This window comes from Pseudonaja textilis, chromosome 1 (genome assembly GCF_049901715.1).
Source record: "Pseudonaja textilis isolate UNSWEBS1 chromosome 1, rPseTex1.2, whole genome shotgun sequence".
Taxonomy (NCBI): domain Eukaryota; kingdom Metazoa; phylum Chordata; class Lepidosauria; order Squamata; family Elapidae; genus Pseudonaja; species Pseudonaja textilis.
The window spans coordinates 70,109,185-70,129,500 of record NC_141990.1 but is presented as its reverse complement, the minus strand read 5'-3'; the positions used below and the strand labels follow the sequence as shown (position 1 = coordinate 70,129,500).

The 20,316-nt window shown below is 43.2% G+C and overlaps 3 protein-coding genes across 4 annotated transcripts in view; 1 reads left to right on the top strand and 2 right to left on the bottom strand.

Moving 5' to 3' along the window:
* Window positions 1-8,201, bottom strand: part of PCNX2 (pecanex 2) — a 98,910-nt gene extending 90,709 nt beyond the window's left edge. Inside the window, exon 1 of the mRNA XM_087937519.1 lies at window positions 8,126-8,201. The gene's annotated coding sequence lies outside the window, so the exon portion shown is untranslated. The remainder of the gene's footprint in view (window positions 1-8,125) is intronic.
* Window positions 2,641-8,141, bottom strand: LOC148127667 (uncharacterized). The gene is made up of 2 exons (XM_087937539.1): window positions 7,867-8,141; window positions 2,641-3,121 (listed from the first exon to the last, which is right to left on the bottom strand). The coding sequence occupies exons 1-2, from the start codon at window positions 8,139-8,141 to the stop codon at window positions 2,899-2,901; spliced, it is 498 nt and encodes a 165-aa protein (XP_087793665.1). The 3' UTR covers window positions 2,641-2,898.
* MAP3K21 (mitogen-activated protein kinase kinase kinase 21) overlaps window positions 8,189-20,316 on the top strand; it is a 52,887-nt gene continuing 40,759 nt past the window's right edge. For both annotated transcript variants that reach the window (XM_026705199.2, XM_026705198.2), the window contains exon 1: window positions 8,189-9,681. In XM_026705199.2, coding sequence (XP_026560984.2) covers window positions 8,877-9,681 — 805 coding nt within the window. In that variant the 5' untranslated portion in view covers window positions 8,189-8,876. The remainder of the gene's footprint in view (window positions 9,682-20,316) is intronic.

The window sequence follows — 20,316 nt, the reverse complement described above, 5'->3', positions numbered from 1 at the left end:
TGGTGGTCTTTTTTTAGGTGAGCTTTTCACCATTATAGCTCATCTTTGAAACAATTGGTTTTTTAAAATCTGTTGCAAGTGTGCCTGCTTCTTCTCTCTTCTTTCTGTAGAACTCACTCCTACCAATGCATGCGAACCTTCCTCATTTATCAGCCAAAAGACTCAAAGCCAGGAAGCTTACACTGGCCCTTGTACAACACCTGCTCAAGAACTTTAAGCTCGATTCCCAGTGGAAAGCCAAATGGGTCTGTAAAGGCCCCGAGACAGGAAGACATAAAAATGACCCCAGAAAAAAAGTGCCCGGTTCGAACTACCACATCAGCAATGGATAATCCTGAATAGGATTTGCACTTCACACGGCATCTGCCGGTATTCCCTGTATAAATGGGGCACAGTATCCTCCCCTCAGTGTGACTATGGGATCCCACATCAAATTGTAAATCACATCATCACCAGTTGTAAGCTGAGGGCATATAAACAAGGCTGTATGCCAATGATTAGGTGACCTAGACATTGGTATTTGAACATAGATCTTTTAAAGATTTATATTTTATTGTGTTTCATTAATCTAGATGAAAATCTAGATGAAATACATATTGCTAGTTCACGTATGACATGCTGTACCAGTGGTGGGATTAATTTTTTTTTACTATCGATTCTGTAGGCATGGCTTGGTGGGCGTGGCAGGGGAAGGATACTGTAAAATCTCCAGAGTTGGTATTTGCCAGTTCTCCGAACTACTCAAAATTTCCGCTACTGGTTCTCCAGAACTGGTCAGAACCTGTTGAATACCACCTCTGCCATACACTAAATAAATAAATCTATACAGGCTTTAAAACTTTTCAAGATTTGAACCCCACCTTCATCCTAGGTTCAAGTTTTCTTGCTTCTACAAAACAGAGTTGTACAGATGTACATTCACCATCATCCAAGCTTCAGGTCTCCAGTATAACTTATGTCCAATATATGAACTCCTGAAGGTCTTACATACTTTCAGTGGAAAATGGAACACTTTATTCATGTATTAATTCCTTTTGGAAAAGCTTCAGTCCTCAGCCAAGAAAAGGAAGGGAGGGTCTTTTGTCAATGAAAGATTAATTATAAAACAATTCTTGCCATCAGGCTTATAATTTAAAAGATCGCCTATTGCAATGTGCACCATTACATCATTCTGAATACAGTGGAATATAGAAGGGGAAGCCAAGTTCCAACTGAATCATTTTGTATAACCATCTCCCACAAATTCATTTAAGATATTTGTAATGTGGGCTCATCTTTCAGTCATGCTTGTTGTTTTTTTTGCCATTCAGAAAAAGCTGGTGTGCGTTGCAATTTGCAAAGGTTCGTTTTAGAAATTACCACTAGTTTCCTCTTTTATAAATCACTGAAAAGGGGTGTCAGAGGTTTTCTCTGATGATGTGCTCAAAATAAATAGCCTGCTTTCCTATCTGTAGTACAGTCATTAAAAAGCTAAGTTGCCATGTGGCCACTTTTCATTGCCAAAGCAACTAACCTTGGAGAAATTTTCCAGGGACACTAAAAGGAAACATCTGTATGACAATGTAATATGCATGCAAGATAACTCCTATTATAAAGATTAGAGTTTGCGTGCATCTTACTTTAAACACTTTTATCAATCACTTAGCTGAAAATGCTTCCAAATCTGTTTACATTTTACTAATGGTTAAAAAAAACCCAATCCCTACTAACCTAAGGATACTTTTTCAAAAGGCAACTGGCCTCCTTTTGTTTTTCCCCAAGAGAAGATGAGAAGCAAAACATCTTCATGGAAAAACAAAGAAAAGCCAGTTGCCTTTTGAAAAAGCAGTTTTGGGACAGCCATGACCTGGATGACTGAGAATCTCCATAGACAATCCCTGCTAACAAGCTTAAAATTACAAAGAAATGAAAAAAATGGGGAGGACAGATAAAAAAGGCACTAGTACCAATCCTGGAGGTTATTGTTCTTATGACCCAGATGAATAGCAATGGGTGAGAGGATGAGTCAATGGGAGACTTGGCACTGCATTCCTATAGCACCTGCTATATATAATGGACAAAAGAAGTGTCAAAAATACCAGCTGAACAATAGGCTAAAAACTAATGCAAGATGGTTTGCTTAAAGAGTTGATTGCTACTAAACTATTAGTGGAGAATTTAATACAGATCTGTAATTATAACATTTCAGTACTGTATAAGTAGGGGCCATGGTGGCTCAGTGGCTAAGATGCTGAGCTTGTCGATCAGAAAGGTCGGCAGTTTGAAACTCTAGCACCACATCACGGAGTGAGCTCCCGTTACTTGTCCCAGCTTTTGCCAACCTAGAAGTTTGAAAGCATGTAAAAATGCAAGTAGAAAAATAGGGACCACTCCGGTGGGAAGGTAACCGCATTCCATGTACCTTCGGCATTTAGTCATGCTGGCCATATGACCATGGAGACGTCTTTGGACAGTGCTGGCTCTTCGGCTTTGTAAAGGAGATGAGCACTGCCACCTAGAGCCAGAAATGACTAGCACGTATGTGTGAGGGGAACCTTTACCTTTACTGTATAAGTATTTGGTCTACCTGAGGAAGGATGGGGAATGTTCTGACCCAACCGGGTTCCCAGAGAGCAAACACAGACGAAGGTAGCAGCCCCCACCTTTCAAGGTTTAATCACAATTCTGTTCCTTTACAGATAAAAGGCTGCTTTCCAACAATTAGCTCTGACAAGAGCCTTGCCAAGTTGTTTGTCAAGGCTAACAAAAACCCAGAGATAAGAACTAATTTACAAGATTTTCCAAACACAAACTAAGATGTCCACCAGTTGAGTTTCAGAGCTTCTTTGCTGTCTGCAAAGAATGCTTTTCCAAACCTGGCTTTTATCCTCTTGAGGGAGAGGCCATTACCTTGCAGCCTTACTCCCAAGTCACCTGTGCTGCTGTAATTGTTCTTTCCTCCGAGCAATCCTTCGTGCCATGTGCACTTGGCACAAGCTCCTTGGGAACCTCATCACTGCTGCCAGCCCCCACAGACTCTGAAGGCAGCAGTCCACTCCCCGATGGTCCTGGCCCTTCATCAGAGTCCTCGCTCTCCTCATCCATCTGCACCTGCTGCCAGCTAACCACAAAAGGGAAACACCTATTATAGGCAAAAAAAAAGTCCAATTGCCATGATTCAATCTTCTGATATTTTTGCCTGGATGACTGAGTCTTCATTGGCATATTGCAACACATTTGGGAGAGGAAGTCCCTGAGGTTGGTATGGCAATAATTGGTACATTCCAAGGACTCCCTGCTCAACTGACTTGCTCTGACTGATGAAGCTGCTTGGATGAGCAGTGAAATGTCTCAAGCTAACAAAAATTAATCCAGTTGCCATGATACAACTTTCTGACTACTATAGGCAAGTATAAATATCCAGACATGATACCATGAAGATAATTCTATCTTGAGCAGAGGGCTAAATGATATTTAAACATAACTGTGGGCTTATTTATCCCTCCTTAAACACTGATTGCCAATGCTACCTGGTACCTTTATTAATATTGGGTGCGACAAAGTTCCTTAGTAAGACCCAGCCGAAACAAGAAACTTCAAAATAATAGCTATCAATGAACCATTGTAGCTGGCACTATTTACAGTTTTCTCTGCCAATGTATGAAATTTGGCCTTCAAAGAATATAAACTGACCAACAAGAGAGGTTACTAACATTTAAATGGCTACATGGACAGGAAGGACAGAGATTATATAGTTTCTTCCAGATCACAGCCCTAGCAAATTTGCCCAGTAGCCAGAATATACTCTACATTTCAAAATCCTAATCCAACTGCATTTTCCTAGAAACAGTGTACACTAAACACCCAGTCATTTCCTACTTACCTGGGAATAAGCACCTTCCCAGAACTGACACATCTGAGATTGCAATATCACACTGGACTGATAGTGGAATCTTACTTTAGATATATAACGTTTTAAATTCAGGTGATTGACTTAAGAGCTAAAGAGTCAGCTCTGCATTGTCCATGTAGACGGTTGGGTACTTCCCTAATTCTCAACATAAATAATCTAAAATGGCTACTCTGCCTAATGATTGTTAGTACTGTTACTATATACATTTACTTGGTTGTGGTCCTGTGCTCATTTTAAGCCCCCATTGAGCCCAGAAGGGGCTCAATGTACATGATTGCAGAAAATAAGCATTCCTTGTTTGTTGTATGATTACTATAGCTCACAATTTTTACTATAGCTCACAATTTGCACTGTGTCAATTCAGAGGTACAAATGCATTGTGAAAGTACAACTTTTTTTTTTTTACAGTACAGTATATTATGACCAGTTCTAGTCCAAGGAGTGGGAGACCATTGGCTTTTTTTTTTTTTAAGGGTTGCTAAAAGACCATTTCAAGAATTTCAGCCAGGATGATCAGTGGTGAAAATGCTGGGTACTGCAGTTCATCAAGATTCAGAGCAGGGGACCTCAAACTTTTTTGAGAGTTGCTGGACACAGGCAGGAGTATATTCAAAATGCAGGTCAAAGATCCTGGCAAGTGTCAATGGGCAAATTGATGCCTGTAAGCATCATGCAGGATATTCCAGATGCCGACCCATCTGATACAACTTTTTAAAGATGTTTACAGATAACAGATAATCAGAGTTGGAAGGGACCTTACGGGTCATCTAGTTCAACCCCCCGCATCCAAACGGGAGACCCTACACCAGTGGTTCCCAAAGTGAGTGGTACCACCCCCTGGGGGGCGGTGGGATGCCTTGCTAAGAGGCAAGGGGGCCAGCTAAGAGGCGGCAGGGAGGCATTTGAGGCGCCAGCCCTGCAGTGTCACCCCATTGACCGTTGTACTGCTCTGGAGTCGACACCTCGAATGCGGCAGCTCCGATGCACCGCTCCGGTGCAACAGTCAATGGCATCCGTGGATCACCTAGGGGGAGGCAGAGAAAGCTTTGACCACATGCCCAATATCTAGGATCCCACTCAGCCAAGCCAGCCCCTCTTTGTAGTTGCCGTGCCTGACAGCAAGTTCACAGGCTGCCCTCCCGCCAGGGAACAGCCTCCCAAGCTGCCCCCCACTCCCGGGGCACTCACATTGTAGAGGGCGGCGCTGTTCCTTCCTTCCTGGAGCAGGGCAGGGTTGAGGAGGCCCAGGGCAGGCAGCTTTGCTCTACTTTTGCAACACGCCACCACTGCGTTTGACGCGCTGGCTCTGCAGGCTCACCGGTGCAACAGTCAATGGGGTGAGCCTGTATTGCCGTCACCTCGAACGCCCCCCTGCTGCCTCTTAGCACCCCCAAGGGGGCCATCAGAGGGGCGCAAAAAGGCAGCAGGGGGGCGTTTGAGGTGCTGGCACTGCAGGCTTACCCCATTGACTGGTGCACTGCTCCGGAGCCGGTGCTTCAAATGTGGTGGTGGCAGCTTTGCTTTACTTTCTCAAAGTGCCACCGCTGTCGCATTCTCTCTATCTGTCTGTCTATCCATCCATCCATACATCCAAAAGGTCTGTCTGCCTTCCTGCCTACCTACCTACCTGCCCGTCTTTCTGTCTACCTACCTATCTACCTACCAATAAAGATCTATCCATCCATCCATCCATCCACCTAATTATCTACCTACCTACCTACCTACCCCACCCATACATCTATCTAAAAGGTCTGTTTGTCTGTCTGTCTTCCTGCCTGCCTACCTACCTATCTACCAATATATCTACCTACCTACCTGTCTCTCTCTTTCTCTCTCTTTATCCATCCATCCATCCATCCATGTTCAAAATGCCGGCCCCGCAGGCACATCGGGAAAGTAGAGCAAAGCCAGTCTGGGAGGGTAGAGCAAAGCCAGTCTGGGAGGGAAGGAGGGAAGGAGGGAGGGAGAGAGAGAGAGAGAGAAAGAGAGAGACCTAATGCATCAGATTGAAGTGAGACCTAGTTTAGACTGAGGCCCTTTTCCACATTGAAACATCTTTGCCAGCATATTGAAACCTCTTTGGTTTCTATTAAAGGTTTTGTGGACGAAACATGGTCAAGACTATCCGGAAGCTCTCACATTTTGTTGAGGCTTTAAACAGGATCCATTGGACCAGATCTCCACCCTAAAAAATTACTTTTCCCCAATGTGTTACAGTGCCAATTCTGAAGAAGGCAAAACCAAAACGTACTGGTAAATTACAAAGAGCACACACAAACACACACTCCCCTCTAACCCTGCTGGAGCAGGTGATTGGATTAGAATAGATATCTCATTATCTTTCTCCTCCCTCCCTCCTTCTTTATTTCTTTTTCTTTCTGTCCCTTCCTTCCATCTCCTCCTCTTTCTTTGTCCTTTTTTTTCTTTCCCTTTTCTCTTTCTTTTCTTCCTTCTCTTTCTTTCTTTTCTCTCTCTCTCTTTCCCTCTCTCAGGCTCACCCCATTGACTTGGTGCACCGCTTCGCTCAGACTTGGGCAGGTCCCTCCGGTGCAGCAGGCTCAATGGGGTAGACATGCGGGGCCAGCACCTAGAATGTAGCAGTGGCAGCACGTTTGAAAAGTCGAGCAAAGCCAAAGGTCGGTAATTTTTGCTGCAAAGAATCACAAAAGCTTCTGGATTGTCCACAAGAAGGGACACATGTCAATGCAATTCGGCAACATAAAATAAAAATAAAATAAAGAAATAAAAATAAAACAAGAATCGGCAAAGCATCTCTGATTAGATTCTATTCACTACTAGAATCTAATCAGAGATGCTTTGCCGATTCTAATCCAATGACCTGCTCCAGCAGGGTTGGAAGGGAGTATGTGTGCATGTGTGTGCATGGCTGTCAAAATTCCAAAAACAGGTCAAGTAGCTCTGGGGAGGCCAGTCATAAATTAGAAGACTTGCTAAACAACCGACCATTAAGTGAGTACTACTTGTATTTGGTCTGCCAGTCACCTGGCCACGTCCACCCAGTCACATGACCACCAAACCACACCTAGCGGGATCATGTGACCAGCAAGCCACACCCAGCCGGCAAGCCAAATCTACCATCACGTGACCAACAAGCCATGCCCTCAAATTAGGCCACGCTCACAGAAATTTGAATCCCACCCCTGGGGGGGGGGGCACCAAGGATGAGTTTGTAGCACCAAGGGGGCGGTGGGCTGAAAAAGTTTGGGAACCACTGCCCTACACCATTTCTGACAGATGGGAGTTCAATCTCTTCTTGAAAGTCTCAAGTGACGAAGCTCCCACAACTTCTGAAGGAAAGCTGTTCCATTGGTTGATTGTTCTCCCGGTCAGAAAGTTTCTCCTTATTTCCAGGTTAAATCTCTCCTTGTTCAGTTTCCATTCATTATGCCTTGCTTGGCTTTAGCTAGCTTAAGCTCTTCCTCCCTGTGGCAGCCCCTCAAACACTGAAAGACTGATATCATATCTCCTCTGGTCCTTCTCTTCACTAGACTAGCCATGCCCAGTCCCTGCAACCGTTCTTCATATGCCTTAATCTCCAGTCCCCTAATGTTTGGGGAAGAGCAGCTGCATAAGAGTTACAGAACGAGTAACCGTCGTTCCACGAGTGCCTAGCGGCTGATATAACAAAGGAAACCTGGCATTGGCTCAAGGCTTAAAAACAATACTATCCCCACGGTTTTCCCAAGCAAAAGCCCCGCCGCCTCATTCATCGCCACCCGGCCTTTCCCTTTGCAAAGGAGCGCGCGCGGCTAAAAGCGCGCAACAAGTTGCAACAGCCTGGCCACCGCCCCTTCCGCCTTGCCGCGTCTCTGCTTCTGCCGACGGCCCTTCCTTTCCCGAGGGCGCCCGGGGGAGTTTGGTGCTTGGCACTGGCGCCATCCGTGACGGTGGGGGAGAAGGGGAGGGAAACACCCTCCGCCCCCCACTCCCCACGACCACAGCCAGGCACGCACCTGCACGACTTCACTCTTTGACCCGCACCCGGAGCCTGGCCTCGGCAGTCACGTGCTCCCGGCCGTCCAATCCGGACCGGCCAGTAAAGTTGGTTCGGGGAGCTGCTCTCGGCGGCAGGAGGGTTTGCTGAGAAGACCCGGGAGAAGCGCTCGATCAGCGGTGTGGGCGGCGGCGGTAGTGTGGACGGCGGCGTTGCCTTACGCCGCTGAGGCCGCTTCGGATCGCCCGCGGTCTCCGTTTTCCCCGCCAGCGCTTTACCTGTGGCTTCTCCCATCGCCCGTCTCCTCCCTTCTCTCTCACCTGGGCCCCCTCGGACTGCTCCCCTTTGCAATCGCCGCTGTGATTTCCTCCTGCTTCTTCCCTCCCCTCCTCCCACTTCCCACATTGCATTCCGCCCCCCCGCTCCCCCCCCATTTTTATCTCCGCTTTAATTTCTCCTTGCTTGTTTTCTTGTTCTTTCGGGCCGTTGTGGCCCCTGGATTTTTCTCCTGGCTCCGTGTCAATCACGCCGCACAAACTTCCTTTGCCTTGAATCCCATTGATCACTTCCTGCTTTGCCGTCGGTCCTTTCCCTTGCGCTCTAATATACGTCTGGATTGTGCTTTTCTTTCTCTGACTCCTTCACTCTTTCCCTCGTCGTCACCTTGTGTTCTCCTGCCTCTCTCTCTCATCACTTTTATAACTCAGCTTCTTGCCTTTAAGCCTGTGCGCTCCCAATGTCTGAACCAGTTGCTGTGATTTCGACTCCAATCCCCCCTCCCTTGCCTAACCAGGGGTCTCTTTTCTTTTTGCTTGGTTTCACTCCTTTCCTAGCACTTTTATGCCTGCCTGAAATCGGGAAAAATTACCTTCAGTAACAATTTCGTGAATGAAGAGCCGAAGAAGCTTCCTGGATGAGAAGCGAAACTTCTTCAAAGAAAAGCCAGAAAGTCCAGTTGCCTCTTGATAAAGCACCTTTGGGTCAAATGCTGAGGCAGCAGCTGATGTGGTTAGTCCCTGTATCTTGACCATGGCTTTGCTGCGCTCTGAGGGAACAGCTGAAGGGAGTTTGGGGACCAGTACCAACTCTTGCCCACTGTGGACAGTGTTGTATGACTATGAAGCCACTGGAGAAGATGAACTGAGTTTGCGTCGAGGGGAAATGGTGGAAGTTTTGTCTAAAGACGCAGCTGTGTCTGGAGATGATGGGTGGTGGGCAGGTAAAATCCATCACCGTCTTGGCATCTTCCCAGCAAACTACGTGACTTACCAGCCAGGCTGTTACCAACATCCCCAGTTAGGATTGTTGGAGAAGACTGGGCATCAAACCCAAAACCTGGCCACAGGTGATGGGCAACCTGTAGATCACAAAGACCATATGGGTTCTCTAGCAGAGATTGACTTCCAGCATCTGGAACTACAAGAGATTATTGGAGTTGGAGGCTTTGGTAAAGTTTATAGAGCTATATGGAAAGGCCAAGAAGTTGCAGTGAAAGCAGCCCGGCAGGATCCAGATGAGGACATCATGGCCACAGCAGAGAGTGTGAGGCAGGAAGCAAAGTTCTTTTCCATGTTGAAACATCCAAATATCATTGAACTTCACGGCGTAAGTTTGCAGGAACCCAACCTCTGTCTAGTTATGGAATTTGCCAGGGGAGGACCCCTCAATAGAGCTTTGTCAGGTACTTTCCCCACCGCTAGTGGGAGCCACTGGGGCCATCGCATCCCTCCTCATATATTAGTCAACTGGGCAGTACAAATTGCTCGAGGGATGCTTTACTTACATGAAGAAGCCATCGTTCCCATCCTTCACAGAGACCTCAAGTCAAGTAACAGTAAGTACTTGGAACAGTTTTTTTTTTAAAAAAGGACAATTTATGCATACTTTCCCATGTTTCTATATTATAATGATGAACAGAACTATGAAAAGTTTTATTTATAAACTTTGCATTGCAAAAGGGCTATTTAAGGTGCTTATCATTTTATACATTAAGGATTGATTTTTCAGTTATCAGATATGTAGAAGTTCATTCCACCAAATTGAATCAAGTCTTTTCTCCTCTTTGGTAACAACAATAGTTATACGTGTTTCAATACGTAGTTGTGTTTGGTTTCTTGGAAAAATGGAAGTCTTCTCATGATTCATATGCAACAGGAAGACCGGAAGAAGTCTCTTCTATGAAATCTTGGCTTTTCTTACAAGTTATTAAAACAGAAATCTTAAGGAGCCAGTCCCAAGAGCATGTAATTTTTAATAGTCATAAATAGAATCAGACTGTAATGTTGTTATGTAATTTTTAATGTGTTGCTTGAGTTGTAATCATTAGCTGGATAAAGTAGTGATGCTATCTAACTCAGCAAATTGGTATTTTTATTTCATCTTTTTAGAAGAAAGCAATGATAGTTTACTATGCAATCTTTTCATTCTTTTCACCAATATCAACTTAAGGCATTTAACCCAATTTTTAAGCATCGAAAATTAATAGGGTGATAATTAGATAGGGTGATAATTAGAATTACTGATTTGATACAATATGTTAGCAACACCTACAACGTTCTTTATGAAAAAGATCCCATTTCTTGACATCGGAAAATAATACATAAAAGGAAGTTTATTTTAGTATATTTTCCAACATATATTGTTTGGAATCATTTTTGTTTCAGGGATGAAACAGTTTGAAAGTTTACCTGCAAGGCAATGAAGGAGAGTGGCCTAAAGTACTTCTTAGTTCGTGATGCTATAGAAAGTATTTTTTTTAACATTGATTGTTCTTCAGTTTCTGTAATGGAATTCCTTAAACTTTAAATGAATTGTTTTCATTTTAAAGTCACCCCCTTGTCCAACAAAATTTTTTATTTTTGCATATAATAATGTTTGCATCCATGATCCCAAAATACTTCTAAAATTATATACTGCCATCTTTGGTTTACGTTACTATATACATTTCTAGGTTTTCATAAAAGTTATTGTATGTGTACCAGTTCCAGAGGTGAAGTTCAACTCATGAGATTCTTTTTTTCACAAGAGACAGAAGAAACATTTGTGATGGGAAGCTGTAGCACCTATCTCATAGCTGGTTTTCTTACATAAATGAATGCAAAGTGCAGAAATGAAGACTATAATAGGATATAGGAAAGAAACAAAACAAATATGCACTTTTTTTGCAATAAGTAATTGAAACTATGTTGTCTCTGTTGTTTTATTCCTAATCTGTAATTTGGATTAAAAATAAAAGATGCTCTTCAGTCAAACTCAATTTCTAGTGAATGTATTCTTGTAGTTATTCTTGTTGGCATGTTGGAAGCCATGTGCCATTGGCTCCTTCGTTTTTCCAACTACACCCCCCACCCGCCAGGAGCCATAGAATTTGTGGGTGACTATAAGCCTGGATTTATTTAGCTTCCATCATAGACAAGGTCATCTAGGTTCTACTACCTGCCCAGCCAAAGGGTCTTGCAATTGTCGGCATTAATGAGTGGATGGCATAGTCCTGATCCAGGCACTGCCCAGCGTATTAAGTGATTCTGGGCAGTTTACAGTTCATTAGTTCAGCTCATGCCTGTTAACTTTTCTCTAGAAGGGTCAGATTTTGACAGATAAGACGCAGACAGAAAAGCAAACTGTATTGATTAACAAAACCTATATTGCCGATCAGCCAATATGAAAAATTGGGATTCAAGAATTTTCTGCTTATATTGTACTGAGTTGAATTAAAATTTAGGTTCAGCCTTATATAAAACATAGTTGGTTGGCCTTATATAACATAATAAATCACAATTGGACAAACTACATTTTATCTTAGAGCAGATCACTGGATCCAATTCATAGCTGTCAATATAGAAATCTCTTGTGATTATTATTGCATGTATAGTCCCAATTTTAGAAAAGCAGGAAGATATGGTAGCCTGGTCCTGTAGAAATTATAAAGCAGTTAAAATCTATACTGTAGTGCGTTTGTTGATTAGTAAGAATTAGTATTTAGCTCTGTTTGCATATTTATATAGACCTGCGTTATAGTTCATAATGTCATTCATTCATAAACGTTAGCAATATGCAGCTATTTAGAACCAAAGTGGAGAATATGCTTTAGAAGGAATGTGAATGCATTCATGCAACATAGGGTACCTCCTTAGAGAGGCTACACCTTTCCTAGAGTTCACAGAGTGGCCCCACAATACCAGGAAAATGACATTTCCATCAGGGATGCCATCTTATTGCAGCATCCCTTAACTCCCTAATGTGCATGTTCCTATGATGCACAGCTATTATGTTTGCTCAGGAAAAACCATAGGTTTTTTGAAGAAGACCTCAACTGATATACCAAGCCCACCCATATTTGCGCCAAAACAGCTTTCCTTTCAAAATCAATGTAACTAACAATACGTGTAACTAACAATGGCCAAATATATTTCATTTGCTTCGATTAGGTGCATCCATTGCAAAATAGATGATTGAGACAGAAAGTTAGGAAATCCCTTTAAAGTAGGCTTTAGAAGAGAACCCGTATGGCATAGTGGTTAAGGTTTTGGGCTTGGACTGAAGTTTACTCTTAGCAATGGAAGCTCACCTATGACTTGGGTCTCTTCAATCAGTAGTTCTGTCTTAGTCAAACCTAGCCCATAGTTGGTTGGAGAAAAAAATAGGAGCAAGGGAGGGGTAGCAATTGGCAAAACATGTGCAACTATGTCATCCTGTGTATGACATGACTTGCATAGCTTTGTCAGACCTCTGAATGCAACTTGAAACCTGGCATCTGACACAAATATGTAAGCTGCAGCATTTGCATAATGATGTCACTTGTCAATTGGGCACAATTGTGGTTTCCTAAGGATATTGCTGAATAGGAGAAAATAGAGTGTACACCACCTTGAACTCCTGGAAAAAAGGCAGGGTACAAATCTAACAAATGCATTTTATATGTATCTTCAACAGGATTATTCTCCCCCACCCCCCGCCATAGCCCATGAGTTAAATATAATGCAATTATGGGAATTCTAAAAGAGACTATCTGGAGAGCTGGTGTATATTCAATGAAACGTATTAGAGCTATCACAATCTACTAAAAGTTTAATCAAAACCTACACCGTTTGTTTGAAACTTCACTCTGAAAAGTTGAAATCAATCCTGCAGCCTCTGTGGTTCTTAATATCCTGAAAAGCATTATAAGAGTTAGTGTGTGGAATAATGCAGATGCTTCTCCATTGAACGCTTCATGGTGCAAGGTTGTTGTCAGAGCTTTAAGGTTGTCCAGATCAGGAAACTGACCATATAAGAAGACCAAAACTAGGTTTTACTGATTTAGACTACATTAACAGAATCAAATATTCACAGTAACATTGAGCCCGCTTCCACAACCATTCTCCATAGTTCTAGGAGTTCCTTCTAAATGACTATTTAAATAGCTGGAAGAAAGGGTTGTGGGCTGTATCCTCAGTTGCTCATAAATAGGGCACAAATAGGATCTCAAAGCATTTTTTCCCTTGCTATGTCCCCATGATGCTTCCCTTTGTTATGATGTTTTTCAATGTTAGATGTATGAAGGCTGTTAAGTTTTGTGGTGCAAAGTCTGCTACCATAGCAAGTGTGGGAGGTGGTAATGGTTAAAAGCCTATCCCACAGCCCTGGAACTTACTGTGTGGCTTTAGTCTGGCCACTCTCTTTGAGTCCAATCTACATCACAGGATTGTTGTTGTGGGGGAGAAATATTTGAATATTATGTAAATTAATGTTTGTCAAACTCAGCAACCTTAATATGTGTTGTTGGCTGGAGAATTCTGGAAGTTGAAATCAATTCATCCTAAAATTGCTGAAACTGAGAAATAGTGTTGTAGAGCAGGGATGTCAAACTAGATTTCATTGAGGGCCACGTCAGGGTTGTGTTTGAACTCGGGGTTGGCTTGGGCATGGCCAGGGTGGGCATGGCCAGCTCAATGTCACTCATGTTTGGGGTGCCTATAGTGGCCCAAGGACTCTGCCAGTGAAAATGAGCTCCTGAGCTCTGTTTTTGGCTGCAATGGTCTCCTGAAACCCTCTGCCAGCAAAAACAGAGCTCGGGAGGGCCTCACACGTCCCTCCCGAGCTCCGTTTTTGCTGGCAGAGGCATCTGTGCTGTTTCCACGGTGACCCTGTGGGCCAGATCTAAGCACCCCATGAGCCAGATCCGCCAGTGGACCTTGTGTTTGATACCCCTGTTGTAGAGCATCTTCAGCTCCTGAAGAAAAGATGGGATATAAATAGAATAAATAAATAAATGCTGCTTTAGTAGTTACCGGTAACTTTTGTTTTTTAATCATCTTTTGAAAGAAAATGTATGTGTTTCTATTAAGAGGAGATGTGCTTTGTATTGGGTTGAGTCATGAGGTGTTACAAGAGATTATCCTGCTTATAGTCATAAATTACAGAATTCTATTACTGGATAGGAACAAGTTCCAGTTTAAGGACTTACGTGCATAAAATCCTTGTAATCAACGAACGTCTGCAACAGCCTAAAACAGAATACAGTGGAATCTCAGATGACGACCATAATTCGTTACAAGAATTTGGTCGTCACCCGATTTTGACATCCCGGGAAGCACATGTGCGGGGGGGGGGGGAATGGTGCAGCACAGAAGGGGGAGTTGGTGCAGAACAGCAAATCACTGTACCTGTGTTTGGTCACCATCCGAACACCCGTTCACGACCAGAGGTAAAAACCTTTGCTTGTCACCCAAATTGGTTGCAAACGGAAGCATTCATCCACCTGTATTCAGTAGTTTGTTTTTATTTTCAAATCAAGTACCTATGCTGAAACTTGGCAAACTTTTTATATTATGGATTAATTAATAACTGTGACACAAACATTATATTTTTTTCTACCCTGTGCACAAAAATTGACAGGTTCTTGAGAACATCACATTATTCTTGTTTTTCTTGTGCATAAAGATATTTGCTGGTGTACAAGAGAGAAGATGTGTCTTTTGGAATTTTGTTACTGGCAGGGTTCTCCAGATTCCTTTGGCCTACTACTGACAGAGATTTTAAAATATTAACAGCAGAGAAAACCTGAAGGGAGGGAGTTGAAATAATTCTAATGAATTAGCAGAGAAACAAAGGAAAAAATATTATGATGGACGACTATTTTATACTGATTTCCTGTCTTCCAGAGGTTTGTTTATATATATGATTATTTGTTCTCTCTCTTGCTTTGCAGAATATTCAGTCCATAACTGTTCTAGACTCTCTTAAAATCCATCAGATTAAGGAGCAGGGGAGAGGGGATACAATCAAAGTATGCAAGAACCAAATTCAAAATCCACAGAAATAAATTAGGCAACATTAGTGAAGCTAGTCTTTTATCTTGTTCATACCTGTTTCTCAGGTTTTTAAAATTCTCTGTTGAATGCCAACATATACAAGAAATCTTTGTTGGCAAAATTAACCCGTTTTTTTTTCTGTGGTACCATTGGGAGAATGTTTAAATGCTGTCCAGTTAACACAAATACTATTTGTATATATTATGAATTTATAATATTATACTACTCTACTGCACTTTTTATAAAGAAGAAAGACTATTTCGGTCTTTGCCAGAACTGAATAAAGATTATCGCCAATGATCATCTGCTTATTATGTCATGGTGGGCTTTAATTTAAAAATTAGGGAGAAAGCTGTCAAATTCTTAAATGTTGTTATCAGTGCTAGCCTAGGCCATTGCTGGTCAAGTCTGAATTTACCTGTGTTTGTACACTTTGTATAGTTGGTTAACTAATAAGAGTTAATTATGAGTAAAGTATCGTCAGTCTGATGCATTCAGAGGGCACTAGTTTAGGGGAAAGCTTGATAAAGGACTTCTAGAAGTTCAGTAGATACCTTTCAAATGAGCTGTATTGCTATTTTGCTAATTTCTCATTTCAAACCATTGTCAAGAAGTCTCAAATGTAATGATTTAAATTATTTTCAGAAATATTTGTTCAAATTATTCTTTTCATAAAAAGAATACACATATTTTCTAAGCAATCTTAGTACGTAGTAATCACATCTCAGAAATATAGGTTTAGGTTTTAGGCAATACATGCCAGTCTTATAAATTCTCATTTCTTTTTTCACATCAAGAGTTCATTAAACAATTGTGTGGCAAGTCATTTTATTTAGTAACAAAACAAAAATGTAGTTGTTAAACCATTAGGAGGTGAACCAGCCCCAATTCAATTAATCATGGATGTCAGAAAACATTTCTGTCATGATGTGCTAGGACAATCATCACCACAATCACCAAATAGGATTTTAAACTGTGTGAATATAACTTGTCGGTTTTGGTTAGCCTTTGCTTAACAAACAACCCAAACAAAATCAACAGCAGGAAGGACCATGTCTTCTCAATTGTCAAGTATAAGCTAGCCTGATTGATACAAAGCAATAGACATATTATAAAAAGTTCTCAAGAAATGAAAATTAAATTGGCAATTTCTATGAAGTCAACCTTTGAAATTTTAAATATTAGGTGGTTCATCCGGAAGGACATGATGTTCTTCCATTTTGTCTGGACATGAAATACAAGTTCTCCTGCTTTTCCAAGTAATTATTATTAAATTGGAATGCATACCACTTATTGTCAGCTTTAAAGCAGCATATAAGCCAAACTAATAAATATAGTTTCAATTTAAAATGAATTACTATAAAGAAAGAAAAAAGACTGAATATTACAGAAGAGGATACTGCTGTAACAATAAGGATGCTTATCCTCTGGACCTTAGGTGGAATACAGGTATCCCTTGACATACAACCATTCGTTTAGTGACCACCTAAGTTACAAAGGCACTGAAAAAAATGATGTATGACCAATTTCACGCTTACAACCGTTGCATCATCCCTATGGTCACATGATTAAAATCACTTGACAACTGGCATGTATTTATGACTTTCCCTGGGTCATGTGATCACCATTTGCAAACTTCCCAGCAAGCAAAGTCAATGGGGGAAGCCACATTCTCTTAAGAGCCACATGATTCACTTAATGACTGTAGCAGTTTGCTTAACTATTGTGGCAAAAGTGATCATAAAATGGGACAAAACTCACAATAACTGTCGTTGCTTAGCAATGGAAAAATTGGACTCTTGTGATTGGACTACTTGTGCTTGTACTTGTGTATAAAAGTAAATAATACATTTTATTCTTTTTGTACATCTCATTGTCATATGCACCGACAAAAGAGAAACTGTAAAATCTGTTTACATGTTTTATTTTGACCATATTAAAATGAAAATTCAATAATGTATCAACCAAACCTTTTATTCCAAAGGTTAAGAGAAGCACAAACATTATGCATAAGGGAACGTGTATTTCTTTAAACAGCATGGCTAGAATATTTAGTAATCTGGAGATGCTGCAAGTGTAATCTTCAGTATCTCCAAAGAAGGAGCAATTTTCATGATGCTGCTTTATTCAAGCAACCAGGCTCAGGATTTTGCCTTGAGGTTGACTCCTGAAGCTTTTTCCAATAATAGATATAGCCACAAGGTAGTGGAGGTGTGAAATCAGAGTTTCCCTTCTAGAAGATGGTTCTACCATTTTATCTGCCATTGGAGATAAAGCTCTCTTTCACCTTCAAAACTGTTGACCATCTTCTCCTGTAACCCTGGAAAGGGGCCCTTATGAGGTGCTACCAGCTGGGCCAGATGGACCAAGGTTTTCTCCTTCGAGCTGCTCGGATCATCCAGAGAGTGGGAGGTGCTTCAGTCTGTGTTGATTGTAGGCTGAGTTTAACTATTGAGGAACGCCCCCCTCCATCACGTGGCTCCATCCAGGCGTTCCCCCAGTTTCTGCTCAGCCCTGTGAAAGCTAGGCTGTGTTGTTTATCCCTCCTTGGCCGCTTCAGGACTTCGCATTTTTGCTTAAGGTTTGCCTTAAATTGTTTTTTTCCTTAGCCTCTGGGCATTTGGCTGTGTCTCTAGAGAAGGGAGAGCGTTCCTTGCCCCCTCAGGGGGAGTAAAACGGGCGGTATTGAGCGCTCTCGCGCCACACCCCCACCCCCACCCCAGCCTCGATCTCAACTCCTGCCGCTTCCAGCCGCTCTTTGTTAGTGGCTCTAACTGCTTGCTTTTTAAAGCGCTGCTGGTTCTTCCCCCCACACAAACGCCGCGCCGCCCCTATCGGCCTCCTAGCCTTGCCGGAGGGGTGTAATTCCGCCCTGAGCAGCCCCGACGTTTGACTGATAGGCAGCCGCCTTTTGAGCGCTGCCTCGTGGTCGGGAGCTAATCAGTTCTCCGATCTCCATTACAATGACCGCTGCGAATGTTTCTAGCTCGCCTTACAGGCTTCCCCAGCTTGTTCAGAGCCTCTATTTCTCGTGATATCGTTGGCTTTTCCACAGCAGCGCTCAGGGCGAAGTAGAGCAGCACCCTTGGTACTCCTGGTTGTGTCCTGGGAGCAAAGCTGCTGGAGGCCTCACCTCTCCAACCCAGTGCCCAAAGAGGCCTCAGGCGTCATTTGACTAATTGAATAAGTTTGCCTGCTTGCACAGATTGAGATCGGATTTCATGTGACAAAAACAAGAAATAAAAATAAGAAATAAAATAAAAAATGAAACTAAGAATACAAATAAAAGCAAATCAAAAATAAACAATAATATGTGAATATATACCTTGTTTATACATATTTATGTATATTTTCATACTGATAAACAATGCTCAGAGCATTGTTAATAGTACAGTGGCAAATGACTCTGTACTTCTATCATGCTAAGCATATGCAATGAAACAGAATGGAATCTAATACATGGGAAAGCCCTGTCATAATCATAATAACAATATCATATATATATATATTTACATCAAATTCCAAAAGGGGATGCGGACCAGCCAAAAGGATACCCGGCCTTATGTTATAGGCTGAATCCTGTGCGAGCCAACCGCCTCTATTATTCTTCTGTATGATCTTTACCTTTTAAAATGGCAGATGACAACTAAGGCCCCCTTGAGGGCCAAGTAAGTCTCACCTTTTGCACAGCCAGGCTAAGGAAACTTCAAAGGCTTCTGAGGAGCCCCAGTGACACAGTGATGTCAGGGCAACACTCCAAAGCTACTCTACAGCCAGCTGCCTGCAGCTTGGCAGCTCGGGGTCCACTGGGCTCGAGACTGACCCATCCTCCCAAGATGGGTAGAGGGAGGACCCGGATTGTTGAGGGCAATATGCTGACTCTGTCAACTGCTCACAGAGAGTTCTAAAACACTGCAATGTAATACATAAGCACGATGACTGTATGAGATGCCTTAAGGCATCATAAGCATTGGAGAGGGAATTCCTCAGGTGATCCAGGGGGTCTCCCTTGGTGCCCCCAGCCCCCTCCTCACCTTTCTTTCCAGTTTATTCTTCCCTCCTCAGGTGCAGCTCTCCCCAGGGACAGCAGGCCCTGGTCCACCACCAGATGGGCACTCGAAGCCACACTTACTTCATGACCGCGGATCTGTGCCAAGAGGAGCCAGATATAATCGAGAATGAACTCATGGATGGAGCTGGCTACCCGCCAGGGAGTTGTAGAAGGTCTCCAACAGATTTCCTTACCCGGCTTCCTCCCAATGACTCCCGAACACGAGTCGCCATTGGTCAGGTCCCCGCCCAGATCGGATTCTACCACAGTCAGGTACCTTACAGAGGGTCTGTCCTCCAGAAAGAGAACAGGGGGACGAGGAAGGTAACTAGATCAATTCAGAGAGGAGGAAGAATTCGAACTGGGGCCATCTCATTGCAGTGCACCCCGGTTGGAAATGTTCACGGTGGGAGAGATGTTCAGGATGAGGGTCTTACCCCCATCCATCCTTCCTCGGTGAGCTGGTTCAAGCCACTCCTGTTCAATCGCTTGTCCTTAAGGCTCCAAGACAGCATCCCTGGCCTGTTATCTCAGTCTCCCTCCGCTTCATCCGCGGAGGTGGGCTCAGAGGATGGCATCTTCAAGCAGCCCGTTGTGGGAACCGGCGATTCCTGCCACTCCGACCGGCTTCTCTGATCTGGTTTAAAACAGCTGTCCCCACCGGGACCCCTGCCCCATCCGGCCAGGACAAGGGGTTTGTTATCCCCAATCCAGGATCCTCTAACCCACCTAATACCCTTGAGGGGGAGGAGCCCTTGTCGGCTTAGCACCCCTCCTTCTTCCCTGCGATCCTCTGGAGGTCCTGTCAACCGAGGACAAGAGGCCTGAACTAACCTCTGGGCGCTCCAAGCCTATGCTGGGGCCTTCAGATCAGCTCTGCTGCTTTCTTTTCTCTGGGTCCTCGTCCAGATGGATCCATCTACTTTAGCAGCATGTCCCCTCATCCCCTCAAGGGCGCATCAGGACATCGCTGACCTTCGACGTGGCAGAATCCTCGGCCGTCACCACTTATCATTCAGTTAAGTTCGCCAGTAGTGCGCTAACCTCTCTTGTCACAGCCCCCGCCTCCCTGACTCAAACACCGACAGGCGGATGTCAAACTCCGTCTTGACTACTGCTCCCATCA

Coding starts and splice junctions, on each gene's coding strand:
- LOC148127667 (XM_087937539.1), bottom strand. CDS start 8,141: ATGGGAGAAGCCACAGGTAAAGCGCTGGCGGGGAAAACGGAGACCGCG. Junction 3,122..7,866: donor CAAAGAGTGAAGTCGTGCAG/GTGCGTGCCTGG, acceptor TGCCTATAATAG/GTGTTTCCCTTTTGTGGTTA.